Here is a 23,763-nt window from a genome sequence, read left to right as displayed (position 1 = left end):
TATACTAACATTTTGTTACCATGACATAGTCCTGCACTGCAGAATTCAGGAAATAAGATCTTACTGCCAGTACATGCTGCACTTTTATTACAATTTCGTTTTATATGTCCTAGAAGAGAAAACAACATCATCTTCAAATTCTATTTCAGTCTTTATACATCTCAGGAGAATTCAATGCCTGGCCACCTATTTACATTACACTACTACCGATGTACAGGTTTTTTTTAAATGAGATTTTAATCCATATAGAGGCATTTCAATTTTACCTTTATCTCTTAGATGTTAAATATTGTGGCTTGCTGTCCAAAATGTCATTCTAGCCTGCAGACTTGTAAAGTTTAAATAATTCAAGAATAAAAATAGCATATAACATTCAATTAGAGAATTATAATTAAAAATATGAGAGAATAAAAATCACTTTCTGATTTATTAATCAAAACTTTCCTAAAATAGTAGCCAGCAATACCCAATATAAAGGGGGCAAGTAAGAAAAAAAAAAAATCTAAGAGAAAAACAACCCACAAATCTCTAAGAAGTGAGAAAGTAAAATACCAAACCCAAACATAACCAACTGACTGATAGATAAAATATTCCTGAGGATTTGAGCATGTGGAGGTTGTTTTAAAGAACCACCATATCATCTAAGCATTAAAAATTGCATTGGGGATAGTCATATGCACTTAAAAACACTGACTTGAGTATTGCCAAGTGCCTGCTTCTACTTTCATTTAAATACAAGGGGCTTTTAAAATAATTGTATAGACTTACAACACATTAGAGCATAAACACTTCTAATTTACATCTATACATTATATTTGTTTTTTCCATACTATCTTGTCTCCCTCTAGTGGCTGACTCTCACAAACACGGGCTTCTACCTGGCTTCAGCCCTTCTGCAGAACCACGGGATAATTCAGGCTGCACAGGACCTCAGGAGGTCCCCAGTCCACGCTCCTCCTCAAGGAATTTCTGGCTGCCCTTGGTAGAAACATTCATCACCAGCTCTTTGCAATCAAGGTAAAGGCTCACTCCAGACTCAAGAACCTCCTAAGATCATTTGGAAAAGAAATCAAAGAGCCAGGAAAAAAAGTCCCTGGAACTATCATTTAGGATGTATCATCATCCCAAAGTTTCATTGTTTTTAACAGAGTAGGAGACATATTTCTTTGCATGTGTGGAAGAAACGCGCAAAATACATCAATGATCAACTCAAGTTCAAAAGCTTCATTGTGAAGGGTTTGCTTCTTTACCAATAACAGACCCTGAGCAAGGCTGAATTTGAGTGAACTTTCCTCTTCCTTCTTCCAGCAAAACATCTGTCATGAGGACCTTCACCAGCAAGAAGGGATGAAGAGGCATTCCTCAGACAACCAGAAAATAACCTGCTCCTTGCCATTTGCAATCAACTGCAAGAGAAAACAACGTGCCCTACGAAACTACAGTTAGTTAATCTGGAAGACTGAATCAGTCAGGGAGGCTTTGCCAGCCTGAGTGCCACCACATCTCTAAAGAAAGAGTCCTAGAACACAGGGGGCTGAAGAGCTGTAAGGAGTCACAACGACAAGAAGGCTGTTCTGTCACCAAGGATAGTTTTGTAAATATAGTAATACTCCAGTTTTGGAGATTTATTGAATTATTAAACCCCCACGCTGTGGCACAATTTTAAGATGCACTTCAGTAGCTTATGCAACAATAATTAAAACTAGTGCAATATCAAACTGCAACACCAAAGGAATTACTTTTCAACACAGGAGTGTATAACCAGCAACTGTTACTTCTGCACAAAGAGGTAAAAATCAGAGTACTAGAAGAGGGCATTTTGTACCACCATACACCAATAACTGCTAAGAAAAAAGAATATGTATCACAAGTATATGTAGCAATGGGAAGCAAAAAGTGAGGAGCTGACTTAAAGCCTTCCATCTGTATAAAAATCTCAGATCCAGACTAATAACTAAAGAAGAAATTGAATAACGCCTTAAAGAAACTGATTCTGCATTCCTTCTTCCCTTTGTTTGAAATTCTGCATTATCTTTCAACTCCTCCTTTTCACATTCACAGGTTAATCATACAAAAATATCTGAAAACAGTAACAAACTCCACTACCATGATATCTTTTGGAGGACTCTATTTTCAACTATGAAAGCATTGTCATTTACTATCTTTGTGTGTTTTTAAATCACACTGGAGTTATATCCCCCCCACCATTTTCTGGTGGTTTTTTTTTTGTTGGGAGTTACTTTTTAAACAAGAATAGTGAAAGAATTGATGAGAATCGATATCTGTCCACAGTAATATTTCAATTTATAGAAAAAAAAAACAGTCTTAAAATAACACTGAAGTTATGAATCCAACTGGCACAACCACTCATTCAGAAGTAATTCATCTACTCCTATTTGGCAGTTGATCCTTTCATCTGAAAAACAACAATTTACCATTTAGGCACTCTTAACCTAGCAATTTGCAGAGTAATTTAAATTGCAGTGCCTAAATTAGAAAATGTTTCATTTTGCATTCTGCATTTGTCCCTGTTGTGAACATGCCAATATATGACCATTCCCTCCCCCACTCCACCAACAGAGCATCTCTACCTTCTTTCTTTGCAGGTGTTACTTGATTTTTTTTTCCCTACCAACTACATGATTTCACACTTCATTCATACTTGATGGATTCCCCTCTAAAGGTAAAATATAATTTCTTAAAAGCTTTTCTAGAGTGTTTTTATCAATGAGGCCTGAGGTATGCCAGGTATTCAGAGCACAGGAGGAGTTATTTTTGGTGCAAATTGTCCATATGCCTATGCTCAGCCTGGAGACCATGCTCAGCCAGTTCACTGCTAATGTGCTCACGGGAACTTCCTTCCCGCTGAAGACTGAAGGTGTGCACCAAGAATTCTTAGGATTGAAAATTGCCATAGATGTTGCAGCTATTAAAGACAAAATGAACAAATAATTTTGAAATCATAACCATTTCCAGCAAATTGAACACTCCCTCTCTGCAATATAGGAGTCAATAGGTACTACATCATTAACCCTAATCTTTACGAAGTATCATGCATATATCTTCATAATGCTCCAGTAAAATGAAACTGTAATTAATTATGTCCACTCTACAGGAAAGGAACAATGGCACAAATGCCAGAAAAGAAAACGTCTAAAGAAGAAAATAGCAGTAAGAATTGCATTAATCTTCCTTTTTTCAGGACATTAAACATTGTATGACACTACTGTGAAAAATCACAGGCCACCAACCTCAGTTAGAGACATGAAAAATTAGTTTTCTCTCCTATTCAAGATTGAAGCTGGTTATCTAGAACTTGAAAAGGACCAAAACTACATAGAAGTAGCAGCTTGCTTGTGAAAAATGTAGTAAGCAACCTCCTTGTTTGATTCTCAATATGCTTTCTAACTCTTGAAGCTAAACACAGGATCATAAAACTTCATTTATTTCTAGGGCCTATCAACAAAGATACTATAATAGAAAGTCATTGAAAACAGGATCCAAGGTGCATGCATATCTTCATACATGTGCATGTACATATTTGGCCAAAGAACAAGTAGGTGGAATCAGATGTGTTCCCCAATATTTTTTGAAAACAGAAATAACTAATGTGATACTGTCTTATCATTTCTAATAGTTTGCTTTCATTCTTTCAATTCTTTTACACACAGGGTATGTCAACTGAAAATTCTGGATTTTCCTGAATTCAGGAAGTGTTGTGGGTTGATCCTGGCTGGATGCCAGATGCCCACTCCCCTCCTCAGGTGGACAGGGGAGAGAAAATATAATGAAGGACTCAAGCACACGGAGGGGTCACTCATCAGTTACTGTCCCAGGCAAAATAGACTTGACTTGGGAAAAGCAATTTATTTCCAATCAAATCAGAGGAGGGAAATGAGAAATAAAAACAAATCCTTCCCCTCATCCCTCCTGTCGGCCAGGTTTGACTTTACTCCTAATTCTTCTACCTCCTCCCACAGGTGGTGCAGGCCGACAGGAAATGGGAGTTCACCACACTTTTCTGCCACTCCTTCCTTTTTGGGGGAGGACTCCTTAACTCTTCCCCTGCTCCAGAGTGGGTTCCCTCCCCCCAGGAAACAGACCTCCAACATGAATCCATCCCACATACTGCAGTTGTTCACAAACTGCTCCAGCACAGTCCTTTCCATGGTGTGCAGTCCTTCAGGAGCAGCCTGCAGCAGTGTGAGTCCCTATGGGGCCACAAATCCTGCCAGCAAACCTGCTCCAGAGTGGGCTCCTCTCTCCATGGGGCCACAGGTCCTGCAGGAGCCTGGTCCAACACAGGCTTCCCAGGCTCCCACTGAGCCTGCTTCAGGCATCCCTCTGCTCTGGCATGAGGTCCTCCATGGGCTGCAGGTGGATCTCTTTTCCTCCTTGGTCCTCCATGGGCTGCAGGGGCACAGCTGCCTCACCATGGGCTGCACCAGGGGCTGCCAGGGAATCTCAGCTCTGGCACCTGGTGCACCTTCTCCTCCTTCTTCTTTTGCACTGACCTTGGTGTCTGCAGAGCCGTTCCTCTCACATATTCTCCCTCTCCTCTCACTGGCTGAAGCTGTTATTGTGAAAGGATTTTTATTCCCTTTTCTCAAATATGCTATCCCAGAGGTACTACCCACCACTGCTGATGGGCTCAGCCCTGGCCACAGGGCTCCCTCTTGGAGCCAGTTGGCTTTAGTTCTGTCAGACAATGGGGGAAGCTTCTGGCAGCTTCTCACATAACCTCACCCTGCAGCCCCATGCACTACCAAATCCTGGCCACAGAAACCCAATACAGCTGGTAATTAATTGGCATTCCACTGCAAGATTTACTGCCACTCTTCTGAGATGGTCTTGAGACCTTTGTAAAACAATGCATTCTGAAGGTTTTTTTAACAAACTACCTATCTCATTTTAAATCAAATTATATTTAAGGAACTAGATAAACAGAGGTTTAGATACTCATTCAAATCATACCTTAAAGTCCCTTTCTCCTTCCCAAAAAATTTGCAGACAAGTTGATCTATTTTCTGGATCTTGAAAGAGGCATACAACACAATTCATTTTCACCGACCTTATTTTTTGCCCTGTATCTTCTATAAATAGCATGGCCCAGAGAACCTAAAGTAAGGAAAGACTGTCTACCAAGCACTCCAAAAATACTTCACAGTACTCTGGAAGGCTGAGATCTCACAATATTAAATACAAAGTATCATACTCCACACAAACAGATAAAGTCTGAAACTCTGCTCTAACACATACCACAGGCCAGGCAGAGAAGGATGAGGAAGGAAGCCTGCTTCATAGCACCTAAATTGTTCAAGATAAGGAGCAGTCCACAATCCTCCAAAAATTAGACATTACATGTTCCTCACCACAATACTCCCAAAAATATTGGCAAGAGTGAGGTCAACGAATAATATGTCAGTAATACATCCCACTGCACTGAATAGTATTTTCTCACTATTTCCTTGAACATATTCTTCTGTCTTCTGTCCCCATTTTCTTCTTTCATTCTTCAACTGTAAATTTGCAAAGGCAAGACTACTTCACACAGAGCTATCCAACTATTTTTTTTAAAAAAAAAAAACAAGAAAAAAGTCTTACTTTGTCTTTCAGACAGTACTGGGTTTGGTCACTGATCTGCTTGGTGAATTAATTTAGTTACATAGTACCTGTATTTCATAAAGGACACTGATTTCCTAGTAATTTACTGGTAAGGTTTTTATAGTCCACACTTATAAAAGCCTCTTTATGGCTTGCCTTTTTTACCCACAGTTCAGGTCAATACCCAACAAAATAACTAAAACAAAAAAAACCAAACCTCTCAACCTCCCACCTTTAAAAAGATGTACCTTTTGCCCAATTTTCAACTTCAAAAAGCATCTATTCAAACCTGTAGCACAACGTACACATTAACTACATCCCCACATTTACATTTTGTTCCGTTACCTTATCTGCATCCACTTTTCCTCTGATAAACTCTTTCTTCCAGAATTCCAGTGCCTGTTCCAGAGTCAGGCCGATGCCTTTGAGGAAGAGCCCGTACTGCATCCGGCCGCCGTGCCGGAGGTGGTGGCTGTCCCGGAGGGCTCTGTGCAGCTGCCGCATGCACAGAGGGAAGGACTTCACAGACAGCTGACAAGAGAAGAATTGCTGTTTAAGGCATACTGATCATTTCATTTGTAGGACATGTGTTTACTGCGATTATTAATTAGCTCCATTTGAAAATGCCAATGGCTGGAAAAAAAGATAGGCGCGTACAGAGAGCCTTGGGACTGAGTTCATAACACAAGTGAGTCCATAAACTATCCAATTCAACAACCATCTCAAGAACAAAATCCAGACGAAAGAGTAATACAGCTGGTACTATCAGACTGTCTCCAGCTACAAAGTTACACAGGTTTAACTGCTGTCAGGAAAAATATACCCACACTTGCATTACAGTATTTCTTGACTCTGCTTTTTTGTAGCATCTGGAATGGTGAAATGACCTTTTATAGAGTTTTGGGGTTGGGGAAGGGGAGGGGATTTTAATTCACTGCCAGAGAAACACTATCATGGTTAAGATGGATGCTGAAAACACATGGTTCCTAAAATTCGGATGAAGGAGTTATAATATCTTTTGTAACTCTGCACAATTTATACATAGTGTTTTACATCCCATGTTTTACTTCCATTTTATTTGCTTCCTTGTTTTCAAAACCCCGCATGTAAGTCAAAAATCAGCATTGGAAAGACTAATACTGCAACACAGTAATCATAAACTTCATGGTTTGCAAGACTGTTAAATAAGAAAATTTTGCTGTATTCTGCTTGTAATTATGTTAAGTATTTGTGAAAGTACACAAAATTGAACAGCAAATTAAGCATTTCACTGCAACTGCACTCTGAGTCTGAATCCTGATCAGATGCATTTTCAGCTAATTCTGCTGTTGTGAACTTCAACACAATTTCACTCAACAGTTACAAAGCAAACATGAATAAAAAGAAGATAAAGGCTTTATATTTAGTTTGTACATAAAGCACTTGAATTTAAAAGGTTATACTTCAACATCCTATATGACTCCAGAAACACAACTTACAGCATCAATTTGCTCTAGAGAAATTTTTCCAGTGTTCTTTTGGACGCTGTAATCTGGGCCAACATAAGAATGGCTGAAAAAGAGAACAAACAGTATGGTTAAAGCAGCTCCAAAATATTTTTAAGTTTAAAAATTCTGAAAGAAAATAATTTATCAACTATAGGCTGCAAATATTTCATATCAGGCAAAAACTAGAAACCAAGTAATTAGGGCTCATAAAGCATTAGAGCTTTATGAGTCATAAAATAATGTCATAAAACATTAAAGAAAACATAGCAAAGAAACCTTCTTTCCCTTCACCTGAAAGGAGAGGTGAGGGATCTTAGATCAGAGAGACCACTGAAGATCATCTAGTCCAACCCCTGCTCAAAATGGTATTTGCTACAGCAGGTTGCTTAGGATCTCATAAAGCTGGGTTTTGAGCATATCCAAGGACAGAGACTCATAACCTTCTGAGCAGCCTGTTCCAATGTTCAACCACTCTGTCCAAAAAAAAGTGTTTTCTTATGTTTAGGCAGAATTTCCTGCGTATCAGTCTCTGCCCATTGCCTCCTGGCCTATCAGTGGATTCCACTGAGAAAACTCTCACTCTTTTTTTACTCCTCCTTATCAGACACCTATTTACATGCACTGATAAAATGCACACACACACTTCCTGAAATTTATCTCCTCCAGGCTGAACAACCTCAGATTTCTCAGTCTCTTCTCGTACGTACTGGGGAGCCCGGGATTGGACACAGCCCTGCAGATGTGGTGTCACCCGTGCTGAGTAGAGTGGAAGGATCATCCCCCTCACCTCTTGCAAGTGCCCTTCCTAATGCCATGCAAGAGGACTGGTAGCTGTCTTTGCTTCACAGGGACCCTGGTGGCTCACAGCCAGCTGTCCAGCAGGACCCCAAGGTCCCCTTCTGCACTCACAGCCACTCAGCCCTCAACTTACACTGGCACACGGCGTAAGCCTCTCCAACTGCAAGCCTTGCTGTTTCCCTTTTTGAACTTCACAGGGCTCCTGGCAGCCCATTTCTCCCTCCTGCCCAAGTCCATCTGAAAGGCAGAGCACCTATCTGGTGCAAACCATTCTCCCCACTTTTGTATCTTGTGAGTCTTGCAAAGTACACACTCAATTCCATCACCCAAGGCAATAAAGCAGAAGCTAAAGAAGATAAGACCCTAGGTACTCCACACTAGGGTTTACTGTACTTAATAGATTTTTTTTTCATCACACAAAAGGGATAAATAATTTAAAGTATTTAAACCATGGGTGTCTATTATGACTAGTTTTACTATAGAAGCATCTAAATTCCCTTTGGTCACCCGTCTGTTCATTGCCAGAGGTTGCTTTTAAAGCTGCAAGGTCTGATATATTTTGTTCATTTTAAAGGAATTTCCAAACAGGCAACTTGGGTGCATTTGTATCATTTTTACAGTTGGTGACAAAATAACCTGGAAACAGTGCTTCCATTTTCAAAAAAGCAAAATGGAATGTATAACATACATACCCAAGGTAACATAAGAATGTACAAAAAAAACTGTTGGCATAAATGTGGGGTATGGTGTCCCTGTTGAAGTACCTTCTTTTGGAACCTTTCCTTTTACCATATTAAAAAAAAAAAGGCACAGACAAGACTGACTGTGATACTGAAGGACTGTTCCACTTACAGAGCACACATCAAAAGAAATTTTCAATTTCTCAATAATTACTGCTAGAGAGCACAGTTTATAAAAACCTAACTTAATTGCTCTTGATCTTCAAATTAAGAAAGGTATACCACTGAGGCATATTTTCATAACCCCAGTAAGATGTAGGGTAATAAAACCATGGAAGGTTATTGGCATTCAGAAGTACCCCCAGCTATGCAACAGTAACAATAACACTGCAATCCTTGTTTTCATTCATTGCTCTTGAACAAAGTTCAATCATATGTAAATAAGCAAAGATACAATGAAAGCTATTTTTCCTATTCTGACTTACACTAAAAACAACAAAACATAAAACTCTTCCTATCTAATAAAAACTATGAGACTCTTAAAAATCAAAATAAAATGTCAGGGTTTGGGAACAGATAGCTCAAGCAGTAGAGCAACGTAGAAAATAAGCAGCATGATCCAGCAAACTAGATCTGCATCCCAATTCCCCATGCAGTACTGCCAAGATGGAGACTCAACACTTCCATTTCTAATTTATCCAACATAATTTCAATGATCTTAATACCAAGATGTATGTGTTCAGAAACCACTTTGATTGCTGACCTTCCATATTTAAGTAAATCTCTATTCTTAGAGACATTAAAAATTCTACAAAAAGAAACACCTGAGCAACCTGATCTAACCAGATCTGCACTGAGCATGGGCTAGATTAAATCATCTCCAGAGGTTCACTTCAAGCTAAATTATTCCATTATTCTAAACCAGCTCCCTCTAATTGTATGGACCTTGTCCTCCTGCATATGATACAGTAAGAGAAGATTCCCATATAAAGTGGTAAAAAGCAATCATATATATCATATCATATTAAAAGACACCAGAGTTCTTTACTTACCTTTTTTCTACAAATAAAGTAGAAAGCTTATATGCATACACACACACACACATATATATATACACACACACACATACACAACTAAGAGGGAGGCAAACTATTTACTCTAATGGTTCACATTTTCAGCAATCTACATGGGTCCATTAAAAGAAACAAATTAGTACTCCATTCATAAATGACAGCAAAATCTTCCAAAAAGAGCAGAGAAGTATAGAATATTTGCAACAAGGAAGGCCCATGCTCTGAGCACTGTAATTTGGAATCTGTTTTGTTTATAAAGGAACTTGACAACTTTGCACTTGTTATTAAAAAAAAAAAAAAAAAAACCAACCTTTACAAAAGCTACAACTATTTTTTTTGTCACTTAAAAGCAACACTAGTTCTATAAACTATGTTCCATGTAATTTATAAAGTTTTTGTTAAGTTGAAGAATTATTTATGGGGTTTTTTTCAAAGCCAATCACACAGATGAGGTCTGTAAAAAACCTGTACCGAAGGCATTCTACCAAAACAATTACTTTAATCTGTATGAAGGAATATAGTCATGCTTTCACTTTATACTACCTGAGATGGTCAAGCAGAGGTTGAAGTCTCTCATCAGACTGTATGGAAGGTAGTGATCGTGCTGTTAGCTGGAAGAAAAAAGGAGTACAATTAATAAAAATATTAGCTTTAAAAAACTGATAGCACAAGGCAGGAATTGTGTTAGAAGTCACACTGCATTGTTACAACTTTATACAACATTGGGTAAGACATAATTTCTCCTATTAGAAATAACTAAGCAGAGCCTTCCAGAATCTGAAGCTAGCAGAAATAATTACAAGTTAACAAACAGTGAAAAATCATTTCTCTAAAATTACAATGCAATTAGAATTAAATAGCAAGACATCACTGAAAATGGTATACGTTTTTCCAAACATATTTGAACTAGAAGTGATGTTGAGCCTAGACAGCCTTTTACCAATGTAAATAAAATTCATGAAACCATATTATATATAATTTACATTTGCATAAAAGCAATTCATATAGTATTTAGCACTATGTGACTTTATATAAACATGCCTCTGGTGTACACTGTTTCCTTTTAAATGGACATAACCTATTTTGCAATTTGATTGTTCTAGAATATTTCTTTCCTTCTAACTCGTATGACTTGTTAAAACATTCAACTTTTTCTGCAAAAATAAACTTAGCAATCTATAGATTAACAAATACATATCACACTATTGTAGAATATTGGTTAATTGGTGTATTAACTGAAATAACTGGAAAAATACATGTATTAGATTTGCTTAGTATCTGTATATAAGGTGGCTACCTTCACCTACAAAAGCACTTTGGATAATTTTGACATACATCTAACTCAAAATACTGAACATAAACATGCATTTCATGATTCTGTGGCTGCTATGATTCTTAGGCGGTATTTTGAAAACTACCTCTGAACAAAGTAGAAATTTCAAGATATTTCACACTGTATAAATAAGCATCAAGGTCTTGGTAATTACAGCATGATCTACATCCCCTTGTTTTATGGAGCTAGATTGAGATGCATATGATACACTAAAACTTCGGTAAACTCTGCATTTATTCAGAAGTTTCTTTTAATTAAAAGAAAAAAACCTCATTTTAAAGGTCAATATACGTATTCTATATTCACATCCCCTATAAAGTAACCTCTAACTTTGTTTTAAACACAACCAGAAAATCAGAAATTATTTCTGAAAAGAACTTGAAAGCCTTCTAAACACCAATCAAAGTAATCAGAACAAAGACAGAACCCACCTGAAATACAATATGTTTCTTTCTCCATTATTAACTTAAGAGGTACAGAAAACAGTATTTGTGTGCACACTCAAACACATAGGTATAATTTTACATAAGACAAGCCTACTATATTTTCCCTCTACACAGTACTTGAAATACTGCATTTCATCAGGAAAAAAAAGCATGCATTTATGACAGGAAGTTCATGAAATTCTGACTGGACAATGATGTAAGCAGCAAAAAAAAAAGTAACGTTCAAAACCTGAAAAAGTATCAAGATTGTTATCAAAGTTGTTTACACAGTAAACTACATTTCTGTGTAAGCACTATCAATTAACAGAAACACTGGTTTAAAACTAATTTAGAAGACTTGTAGTAATTGAGGCAGAACTAAGACCTTGTGATCTTTAACCAAGATTTTTCTTGACACTGCAATGAAAGAATATGGAAGAGGTGGCCTATGCTTGGCAGCTTCAAGATCTACCATTAAAGGGCAAAAAAAAACAACCCCTTGAAGTCAAAGGCAAATCCACATGGCAAATATTTTTCTGAATCTGCAAATCTTAAGAACAAAATGACTCCCCATTTTCCTCTATTACGGTGCCTGGACAAGGTAATGTTCTGTATAGACCATCTTATTTTCACATTATCTGTGAAAATAAGATCTAACACTTTTCAAATCTTAGAACAAACACTTAGTCCAGTTATTTCAAATGTTTAATTTCAGGAAGATGTGGGATCCTCATGGCACTGCTTTTTTCTATCTACCACTAAGGACAGCTTTCCTTAAACATAGTTGAGGAGACCTCATCAAAATATTTGAATAACTTTAATTGAAAGAGCACATTTTCCTCCACCTTGCCTGGATTATTTAAAAAAATGTAATATTTTCAAGTAGAAAGTTTCTTCTTATAACCTTCTATTTTTATTAATAAAGCCACATTGCAAATAAAAGCAGTTTTACAAAGGTCATGGAAAATAATTGCTGGTGTTTTTAAACTGCTAAGAATTTCATGAGCTTTTTCAGTAGCATTTTTCTAAAAGATGATCCCTATTACACATTCCAAATTGAGATTCTGAAGACTTTTTCCAATGATTCTGAAATGAAATTTAGACAAATTCCTGCAAGCACAGCCTTGCTTCTACTTCTATATGATACTCAACATAAAGATCATTGTACCATGGAAAGAAAAGCAAAAACATGACATTTGACATTTTCGATACATGAAAGACATGAAAATGTTGTCAAGTAAAGAGCCGATCTCCATACTGCAATCATGTTGAAGCAGTTTGATTTACAGAGAACCTAAAACACTGCTGACTTAAGATAATTCAAGTCCCAAGGCCTGGATGATCAGAGTAGGGGGCAGAGTGAGCTGCAGACAGGCACAGGCAGACACCTCAGAGCTAAGCTGAGCTGGTGACCTCATCATCTCATGTTCAGCAATAACGAGGGGAAGTTTTTCCAAAGTTGCCATCGCTCGAGACCTGGCTGGGCATCAGTCTGTGGTTGGCAAAGCACTGCTTGTGGGGTGTTTTGTTTTGGTTTCCTTTTTCATGTAATAAACTGTTTTTACCTCAAACCAGTCATGTCACTGGTCACAAGACTGAAGAGATCAGTGTCTGCCCCTCCACTTCCCCTTACAAGGATGCTGAAAACTGCAGTGGGGTCTTGCTCAGTCTCCTCCAGGCTGAACAGACCAAGAGACCTCAGCTGCTCCTCGCACAGCTTCCCCTCAAGGCCCTTTGCCATCCTTGGGGCCTCCTTTGGACTCTAACAGCTTAATGTGTTTCTTTCATTGTGGCACCCAAAACTGCCCCCAGCACTCGAGGTGAGGCTGCCCCAGGGCAGAGCAGAGTAGGACAATCTCCTCCCTTGCCTGGCTGGCCATGCTGTCCCTGATTCCCCCAGGACAGGGCTGGCCCTCCTGGCTGCCAGGGCACAGGGCACGGCTCACTCAGATTTGACTTTCTGTCATCCAGGACCTCCAAGTCCCATTCCACAGGGCTGCTCTCAGCCTCTCATCCCCAGTCCATGCACACAACCAGGGTTGCCCCAGGTGCAGAATTTGGCACTTTCCCTTGTTACATTTCATGGTTGGTGACCACCCAGCCCTCTAATTCATCGAGGTCTCTCTTCAGGGCCCATGCCCAACTTACTGCCTGACCTATCTGAGCCCAACAAGTGCACTATGGGCTATTTGTTCCCATTAAATGCATCACCCACTTGAGTATGAGCCTGCACAGTAGCAAACTGCAAGAGGGAAAGAAGGTAGAAGCTTCTTTTCATAAAAATGGAAACAAAGATATGACTAAAACATGACATCACAGTACTACCTGCAGCAGTAACTCATCTAAAGGAATGGTGTACAATTAGAAGTTATCTTTAGTGGAATGAAATAAAATTACTTTTTGCTCTACTAATGCAGCACTACTTTACCTATTCAGGTCTTTCTCTTGAACTTTTTGAAACAGAGACTGCCTTTAACAATAGCTATTTAACATTAATAGGCACTACACCTGTTCCAACTCACTCATTAGTACTAGACAAACTTTATTCAAAGATCTGTTTGGCCAGCATTTTAAGATGTTTTCTAAATGTAACCAATCTAACAGAATATCAAATTGTATGTAACCAAACCATTCATGTTTTTTTTATTGAGTATACTGTAGCCGTGCTACATCTGAAAGTCAGAATAACAGATCCCAGCTTTCCCCCTTCACTGGGAGTAACTGAGAAACAAAAGATGACAGTAATATGCTTTCTGTGAAAGTTTTTACCTTAATTCCAGATTTTTTCCCTTAACCCTAGTTTATCTAGATTACCTATTCTTCTGGAGTATACATTTGATTAAAAGAAAAAACAATCTTCAGGAGATGCTACAAAAGCCTTTGGGAAGCTTTCCTCTCCTCATTCCCATTTTAAGATATGGAACAGGATAAAAATAATGCCGTAGAAACACTTTAGTTCTACTCAAAGACTGTGTCATAATATTCACTATATTGTTACAGCTACACTACACACATCTCAGAGTACTCTTTACATACTTATAGGATCAACACAGAATCACAGGACAGTTTGGGCTGGAAGGGGCCTTAAAGCTCATCTATCTCCAAGCTCTCTGTCACAGGCAATGACACCTTTCACTAGACCAGAGCCCCATCCAACCTGGTCTTGAACATGAATTGTGCAAATATCCAGCAAGATTATAATAAATAATAGTCTTAAGTCTATTTATTTATTAAGTCTAAGTCTACGTTTTAAGACTATATTTATTTATTTATTATTATAATAAATAATAGCCTTATGTAATAGATATAATATAATTATTTATTCTATTATTATAATAAATAATTATATTATATCTATTATATAGTATATATTATGATATATTATAATAATTGTATAATTCTTTATTATAATATATATCTATCTTATATAATATATCATATCATTATATATATTAGATATAATAGATATTATATTATTCTATTATAATACATATTATATATTATGTTATTATATTATTAGTTATAATAATTCTATTGTTATAATAAATAATAGTTCCACTTACACAGAGTCCATGAGTCCATATATGAGGCCATGCCTCTATACAAAAATGGAAACTCTACCATACAATGACACTTGAAACATAAATCATTCATGTAAGATCTCTTTCCCACTGCAATCTGCCTTCAGCAATCAGAAACAGTTTTCACATACATTTTATCCCAGAATTCAGCCTACATAGAGGAAGTAATAGTCGCAAAAGACTTCTTAATGCATTTCTCTCTGATTAGAAGCATTGCTGATGAATAGAAACTCTAAAACTTTAAAACAAGATCTGAATTTTAGCTGCCTATTCTCTAAAATGTAGTATTAAAGGATACCAATTCTCCAGTAAGGCACTTTAATGCACCAGGCACCAAAATACTTGCTTTAGATTAAATTTCAGACTCAATATCTAGAAAGATTTTGTACTTCTGAGAAAGCCTTAATATTACTTTAGTTTGCCTTTATTTATTTTTTTTAAAGACATTTCAGAATTACATTACCTGGTTTGTATGATTTTGCACTAAGAAGTCATGAGATGCAGATACTGCCAGAACCCAAGAATTCAAGTTAATTATGCTCCAGAGAAACACCTTCAACATCCAACTAAGCTGCAGGCTGTCTCTTACCAACAGAAAGTGATTGATTTTGAAACATCAGCTATGGTGCTAATGTTGTTAGAAAATGTCACAATGCAAATGCTATGCAGCTGGGGAACTTGGAAAGAGAGAGCAGTGTTTGCATGCCAGTATGCTGCTGTACCTAGATGGTTGACATTTTAACACTGATCAATTTCCTTTTGAAAAAAGTTGGGGTTTAACCTTTCACAGCATCTTACAAATCTCCAGCACTGTACACAATTAATAAGCAATTTTTGCCAAGGCTTTTTCAGCTATTAAAAATTATTTCAGCAGCACTTACACTGAAATATGCTCAGTAAAAACTATACCAAACAATTCATGTTACATCTATTCCACAACACACCACCTATGTAACAACAAATAACATTCTTCAAAACTATGCAAAAATGCTTCCAACATTATGAAACTTTTCTTTTAATTGGTCAATATAATTTAATACATAAAGCATTTAGATTATTTCCATCTAGTACCACCAAATTTATGAAAGGAAGGAAATAAATAACATAGACTAGCATTACTGGGCTTCAAGCATAAATTTAACAATTCCGACATTTCTAAAGAACAGGGGAAAATTTCCCTCTTGAATCCCTGGTGGATGATATGAGTGTCAATATAAGGTTGAACATGGTTTTGTGGGTTTGCTTTTGTTTTGTTATTTGATTATATAAAACTCCCACCAACTCCTCACACACACACCCCCCTGTTCACAGTAACACAAGCTAGCCAAAAGAAAATCACACAGAACACTAAGTGACCTTCTGTGTTTAAGGAAAGCAAATCAAAGGCAGCAACTAACTTATTTACAAAATAAACAAACAGAAGAGTTAAAATTATATTGTTAGCACTCTCATTTTCTTTTTGGACTCTAAAAGACAGGGCCCAATAGTTATCAGTGTTGCTTAGATGCTGTATCTAAACATTTAAAACCTATATACGAGTATAATAAAATATAAATTATGTTGTAAAATAGATATTCTAAATTATAAATATTACATATACAATGTCTTCTTTTCATTTTGCCAGGTGTCAAATGAAAAATTTTCCATAAGAAAATAAGCAAATTAAGAGTTGTGAAAAGTGTCCTTGCTAGCATGTCCTAGATATTTACCTAATGCTTTAAGAACTCTGAAGAAACAAAAGTCCACTTATTTCAGCTCAGCATTTGTCAAATGCACTCAGAATAATAATTAATGTTTTCCTGAGGCACTTGCCTCTGAAAGTAATTGATTTCTTTTTCCCATTTGGAAATGTCTAGGCTTTCATATTCACACTGAGGTACAAATAACACCTGGATTAGAGTTTCATATTTAGTCTTTAAAGCAAAATTTTTCAATCATTAAACCTTGCTTAATTGCCAAACGAACTGTTGCTGGGTTTTGCAGCATTATTACTTGTGCATATAATCATTTCACCTGCATTTGAGGGTGACAGCATGTAAATGAACTCATGTCTTGTACTTTTTGGCATACTAAAATAAAGCTGAAGTTGGCAGTTATGAAGATGCTCATTAGATATCTTCCCCCAAAATAAGTTATTGATTCCACCTTTCTTACAATAGTGCTTTAATTAACTCACATCCATGGAGCATTACTGATGTGGGAGAGGGTAACTCATACAGCAGTGATTTCCCCAGGGTCATAATGTTATGGTTTTAAAGTTTCACACACACACTCTGCCCCTCGCACTGCATTCATGAGAAGGAAATTAAGAAAGACAAAATCTTCAGAAAATCTCTTCTTTGTGGTAGAAGCTACTAGCCAATATCACATAAGAAGCAATTGGTTAGAATGTATGAAAGATTATTATTCGAAGACCCTCAAAGTCATTGTCACAAACCATGGCAGGTGTTTCCCATCACAGACCTCATCAGTCCAGCACTGTGCTCCAAAACTGCTTAAGAACAACCACACCAGCAAAAGTTCTCTGATGCTGAAGACTACATCGTCAAAAAGAGAAAAAACAACTCTCTATATACCCATCCAATATACTTAATTAAAAGCTCATTTTCCATAGTCATCATTACTACTACAGGGCTTCATCAATGTAGGCCTTCAGTTAAAAACTCCTATGTGTTTTATCTTTAGAAAGCCCATTACTAAAGCCCTCTGCACTACAGGAAACAAATGTCTGCTACTGCATAAAAACCAGGTACTATAAATCAGCTTTATTACAGAACTTCAGAAGAGATATTTAGATTTTATTAGTAATAGGATTTTACTACTGGGAATCGATTATGTGTCCAAGTTCTAGGCTCCCCTCTAAAAGAGAGATGGACACACCAGAGAAAGACCAGCACAGGGCCACACAGATGGAGGGACTGGAGCATCTGCTATGAGGAAAGGTTGGGAGAGTTGGAACTGATCAGCGTGGAGAAAAGAAGGCTCTGGAGGAGTCCACCAATGCATATAAATACCTGAATGGAGGGTGCAACAGGACAGAGCCAGGCTCTTTCCATGGGTAACCAGTGACAGGACCAGATGAAATGTGGACAACAAACTGAAACACAGGAGATCCCATCTGGACACCAAGACTGTCTGTATTATGTACTGTGCATTTGGTTTTCAAGAACTGTGATTCACAATGTGCCCGAGGTTTGAATGCACCTCTGAAGAACATCTGGTCCAAGCCCTCAGATTGAGCAGGGCCATCTAGAGCTGTTTGACCAGGACTGTCCAGGCAGGGTTTGAGTATCTCCAAGGATGGAGACTGCAATCTCCCTGGGTAACCTGCTGAAAACCAAATACATAAAACAGCCCATAATATAGTACCAAGTATTCTGAACTACTAAGCCTTCCTGTTTTGCATATAAGAGCTTCCATGCTCTAAGCAGCCTCCAAAGTCCACATTTTCATCTGCATTGTAGGGAAATTTTAAAAATGACTCATGATTTTCTTAACAAATTCTAAAAAGATTGTAGAGTTCTTTTTCAGGAGGATGAAATGAAGGGAGTTTTTTGGAAATAAGATCATTTTACTCTTAGATTTCCTTAAAGGAAAAATTATTAACAAAAGATCTTAAAAATCACTTGTTCCTAAAGACCAGGAGCACTTCTTGAAGTTGACTCTTACCAAGGCTGTGCTCTTAATTCAGTTCTTAAACAATAAGATAGAGACACTAACATCTAGGGGAAAAGGATACTATTGCAAAACATTTTTCTGTGTTTAATGAGTTTCTCAAATCTCTATATATTTACTTTTTTTCCCTTGACAAATTTACTATACAATTTCAAATAAGTTTAAATAATTCTTAGGAATTCCATACCTGATCTTTAGAAACAAACAACATAGAAAAGATTTTATTACAACAGCCTGCATGACACCAATCTCTTTCTTTAAAAACTCAGAAGGCAGCATTTGAATTTCAACTGTTTAATTCTCTCAATATGTGGTACTCCTTGAAAATAATTGTTTTGTTGCTAAAACGTGGAAAAATATCCATCTTTTAGAAGTACATAGGTATTTGGAACACTTTTGCTCATTTGTGCATATTTTAAAGTACTGATTATCTTTTATTAAGAAGCAAAATCAAATCTTGCCAGCTTTTGACAGAGTTTTAAGCCCAGTTTCCCATATGTTCAAGTACCAGTGATTACATTCTTATCTTCAGTGAGAAGAGCTAAAAACATGACAGGCACTCAAATTTCATACAGCTAAAACCCAGCATTAATCTGAGCCTACTTATCATCATTTTCCAACATTTTACTTCATCTCAACTCTGAATTGCCAGTAACAACTTGTCAGACATGAGTAAGAGTTATTGTTTAAGTCTTTTCTTTCCAAAACAGAAAAGGCCACTTGTATCAAGGAGAACTACAAGCAACTCCAATGACATGCAATACTCTAATTTTTTTCATTGGTTATTTGCATTCACAATTATTACAAATGTTCTGAATAAACAAATACATTCTGACATAAGAACACTTCCCCCAGGAGTAAATTTCATTAAGCAGAAAACCAAGCCTTCAAAACAGCTACTTATTAAAAAGCAGAAATTTTGCTGCCTTAGAACTTCACTATGGAACTTAACTATTGACCTTATGAAGGCCTGTGGCTCAGTGCCTTCCAGAGCATTCCAGAGCAGGAGTGCACACAGCAAGCTGCTGAAGTGAAGCTGAAGCTGATGGCTTCAAGCCCCAGGGATGTTCTTCCCAGCCCTTGACCCCAGCCAGGCTGACCATGTACTCCTCATACACACACACACACTCTGAAGACACTGCTGGCCACCTCAAGAACTCCACACACACAAAAACAGGCACCAAAAGACTATGGAGTCCAGCAACCAAAAGTACAGGATTGAAAGACATAAGTTGTTTGAAGCCAGATGAACGTGCAAAGGAAAACCAACTCAAATAAATACTACATCAAGTACTGCAAGGGCATTTCAGAAGGTAAGGTAAGCTACTTTACAGTAATGCCTTCAAATACAGGAAGTAATAAAAAAGAGTTTTTATGAAGAATGTACTCTCCTAACATTAGTCTTTGAACATATCTGGTATCCATCTTCTGAAGCAAGAACATATTTTTAAGCAAAACCTGCTACCAAATATCCTTTGTATTCTTGTATCAGTCTAACATTCTTCAAACCACAGTTTATGATCCATTGGGAGCCATGAAAATATACAATGGCATTAGCCAAGTGTCTGGCAACAGACTGCAGAAGTTTGGTTTCTCCTGAGTCACACCAGTTCAGCACCCTCAGGGCGGAGAAATAGAGGATGTAATTACTACTGGCAGAAGATCAGAGGCTGTAATCAGTAGTTCAAGTATTTATATTAGCCAAGGAACTCTTGCTGCTAGCATCAAATCTGTTTCACTATGGCTGCTGAGTAATTATAGAGCCCTAAAGGATCTCTAAGCTGCTCACAATTACTTGCAGCATGCTCTCATAACAGAAAATAGCCCGTGTAGAGAAAGCGTACATAAAGTACATAAAAAACTACTCCCTACATAGTTCAGCAAAGCCATTGTTAAATATAGTATAAAACAACTAAGGTCTACACACAATTAAAAGTTAGAAGTTACTAGATCCAAATACATATCATACCAGTTCTGGGTAGTTTACCAACATAGCAACAGCAAATAAAAATTAAAACTTCACTTACCAATGAGAGTCAGATTAGTAATTTTTTTGCAGATTGGTTTGATATAACCCTTGGACACCAAAATGGCTCCAAAGCTCTTACTAAACTGGGACCAGGTGAACTGAGTGACACTTTTTTTATATATACCCATTAGCTACTTTCTTATTTCTTGAAACAGTGTTCACAAGTCCTACTAAACATACTTTCTACAGCACTCAGCATACTGCATCATCCTTAAGACCATAAAAACACAGATTCCAAACCTGTGCAAGTCTAATTTTGCTTTTTACAGCGCTTTCTCTAATGGTTACTGAAAATCATGTGAAAGCCCACTGTCTATTTTGCTTAAGAAAATTAGCTTCTTTTCACACAACTTGCGACTTTGTACCATGACTAAGCCTGTACAGAATACTCAAGCAGGAGGAAAATTATCTGGGACAATAAGGTTACCAAGGTTGGGAAAATCATATTGCTTTCATCTACGTGCAAGAGATAATGGAAGAGGTTATGAAAAAGCAGAAGACAATTCCCACAAAATGCCAGAGCAATCACAGTCACTCCTCAGCCTACATAGAATGTTGTTTTAGAAAGCAAACGTAAATGAGAAATTTCTATCTAAAATATTATCTCTTTTCTTTAAGGTCAATTCACTAAGTGAAAATAGAAGAACACATGCAACAAAACATCCTTATTTTCCTTTATTCAAACTTTCTGTTCCTAATGCCTTCAAGAATTGACAGAAACAACTGTGTATTGTCCAAGTGTGCTTGGAAGTGTCACTCAGAAGACAGGAATTTGACTACATTTGCCCAGCTCTAGCTCTTTAGATGATACCAGTATACACTGGTAAAATGAGGAAAGCACAGATTACTGGTGTAAGCTTGCCCAAAGAACATCATCTACCTTGTTCTAACGCTTTAGATAAGGGTGGGACAAAAACAAGAAGAATGGATGAACTCTTAAGAGCTTTGCATTCTTACACTTGGGCCAAAATGCAAAACAAGGACAGCACCTCAGGTAACACCAGCAGATGGGCTTTAGATATAGACAAGGTCAAGGAGACAACATCACCAAGGAGGCCACTGACAGCTTATGCCAAGTGCCTAAATTAGAATGCAACAAATCAATAAAAAATAATAGCCCTGAATAGCAGGAGGTGACTAACCCATGAACACTGAACACTGCAAAAGGCTGACCCCAAGAGGGAACCACGATGCATAGAAGCCACCAGCCAAGACCTGACCTTGCTGGGAGTGCCCTGCTCAAAGTCCATGGTACTAGCCACAGCTTGACCAGAGGAGATTTGTTTAAAGTAACTCTCTTTTCTTAAAAGAATGTGGGAGCTGGTCATCGAACCATTTGGTGGGGAGACCCTGGCTAAGCACCAAACTCCCACCCAGCCATTCACACACTTCCCTTCCTCAACAGGAGGGTGGGAGAAAATACATGTATAAGCTCATGGATTACTTATCAATTGCCATTTTGGGCAAAACAGACTCAACCAGGGAAATGCTCATGCATTGATATCTATAAAGATAGATTTGGGTGGTGGGAAACAAAGACAAAAAACTAAAACGCGACGTTGCTGTGACCCTCCTCTTCTTCCCAAGCTCAGTTTCATTCCCCTATTCCCAATTTCATTACCCAGCCCTATCAAATGGTATAGGGTGAAAGGAAAATGAAGAGAGTAAATCAAAACCAGTGAGCAGTGTTTTAAGAGATTGCAATGTTCTTAACCCTATGCTCTAAAAGACATACTAAATTGTCATGCAGATTTTTCAACTGATTTTTTGTTTGTTTTTAATTAGCCAATTATTTATCTTTTACTATATTTTTCAATGATATAATCTATATATGAACAAAAAGTACAGAAAATTTACTACCAGTGAAGCAGTATTAAAGATAACTGGCTCTTCTGTAATAGCTGGCAAGCTGTTTTCTGCCAAGTAAGGCCAAATACCTTTTATATTCAGGAAGAGCCACTTCAGCTCTGTCTCTGACATCTACTGCCACTTCAGTTGTTCTTCACTGAATGTTCTATCTATAAAGCACTCCAGAAGAAGAAGGCAGCGTGTACATGGACTATATCATTTTGTTTGCCTGAGACAGTCTGAAGCTTGGATAAAGTCAAGGATCACAATTTTCACCAAACTAGGCCCCTTTGTCTACAGCACAAAGTGATACTGTATGGGAGCATTAGCCTTGCTCTTAAGCTGACCATTGCTAAAGCACTTTTCGACAGTGTGAAGCTACCACCAGCCAGATCAATATTTTTCAAGAATATTACCACTATGGAAATACAACTGGACAGTAAACAACCCAACTTTGCACCAAATAAGCATCAAAGAGACCAAAAGAGATTAGAGATCAAAAGCAAGATGCAAGGAAAGTCAAAGAACTCTATCAGGGCTCCTGGATAGAAACAGGTGATAGAACACAAGTTATACCAGGCTGAACAGTCAAGTCTAGATGCCACAATATTTAAAATAAAAACAAAGAAAATCTCCATAAAACATCATGGCTTGACTCAAATATTACATTTCAAATCCTAAAAACATCTCAAGTATTTTTTGAATCTTATTTTTTGAAACACAGCAAGGATGTTTAAAATACATGCTTAACTTTTGCATATCACCAAATAATCAGAAACAAGATTCTGTCAATTCCCACATGTGTTTTCAATAAAAATGCAACTATTTTTCATATAGTCCTAATGGTTAACCAAGTACGCTTAAACACACCCACCAAAAAACCAACCAAACAAAAATCCCTCCACTCAAAACAACAAGAGCTTTACATTAATAGTCTATTATGCACAAAAAAACCCTCCAGGAATCTCTATCGAAACCCCATAAACTAAGTTCACAGAATGAACTAGGTTGGAATGGCTGTTTGAAATAGTCTGTTTGGATTTAATCTTCCTTATGTGTTCCTAAGAAATTTTAATGACTTAGTTGATATAACAAAGACTGAGTAAATCCTCACCTTTTTTGACAAAAGTACTCAGGACTGATGGGTAATGTAAAAAGGTAAAATAAGCCAACAAAAACATAAACCAGTCTCACCATTCACCTTGGTTCATTAATGAGGCACATCTTGCT

At 37.3% G+C, this 23,763-nt stretch overlaps 1 protein-coding gene across 1 annotated transcript in view; it reads right to left on the bottom strand.

Moving 5' to 3' along the window:
* Positions 1-23,763, bottom strand: part of PRIM2 (DNA primase subunit 2) — a gene marked incomplete at its 5' end in the record, with an annotated part of 90,181 nt that overhangs the window by 26,740 nt on the left and 39,678 nt on the right. Inside the window, 3 exons of the mRNA XM_084202972.1 lie at positions 5,950-6,135; positions 7,083-7,155; positions 10,186-10,253. Of these exons, the coding sequence (XP_084059098.1) occupies positions 5,950-6,135; positions 7,083-7,155; positions 10,186-10,253 (327 nt within the window). The remainder of the gene's footprint in view (positions 1-5,949; positions 6,136-7,082; positions 7,156-10,185; positions 10,254-23,763) is intronic.

This window comes from Fringilla coelebs, assembly GCF_963513975.1.
Source record: "Fringilla coelebs genome assembly, chromosome: 3".
NCBI lineage: Eukaryota > Metazoa > Chordata > Aves > Passeriformes > Fringillidae > Fringilla > Fringilla coelebs.
Note: the sequence above shows the minus strand (reverse complement) of the source record. Positions and strands in the feature narration are given on the sequence as shown.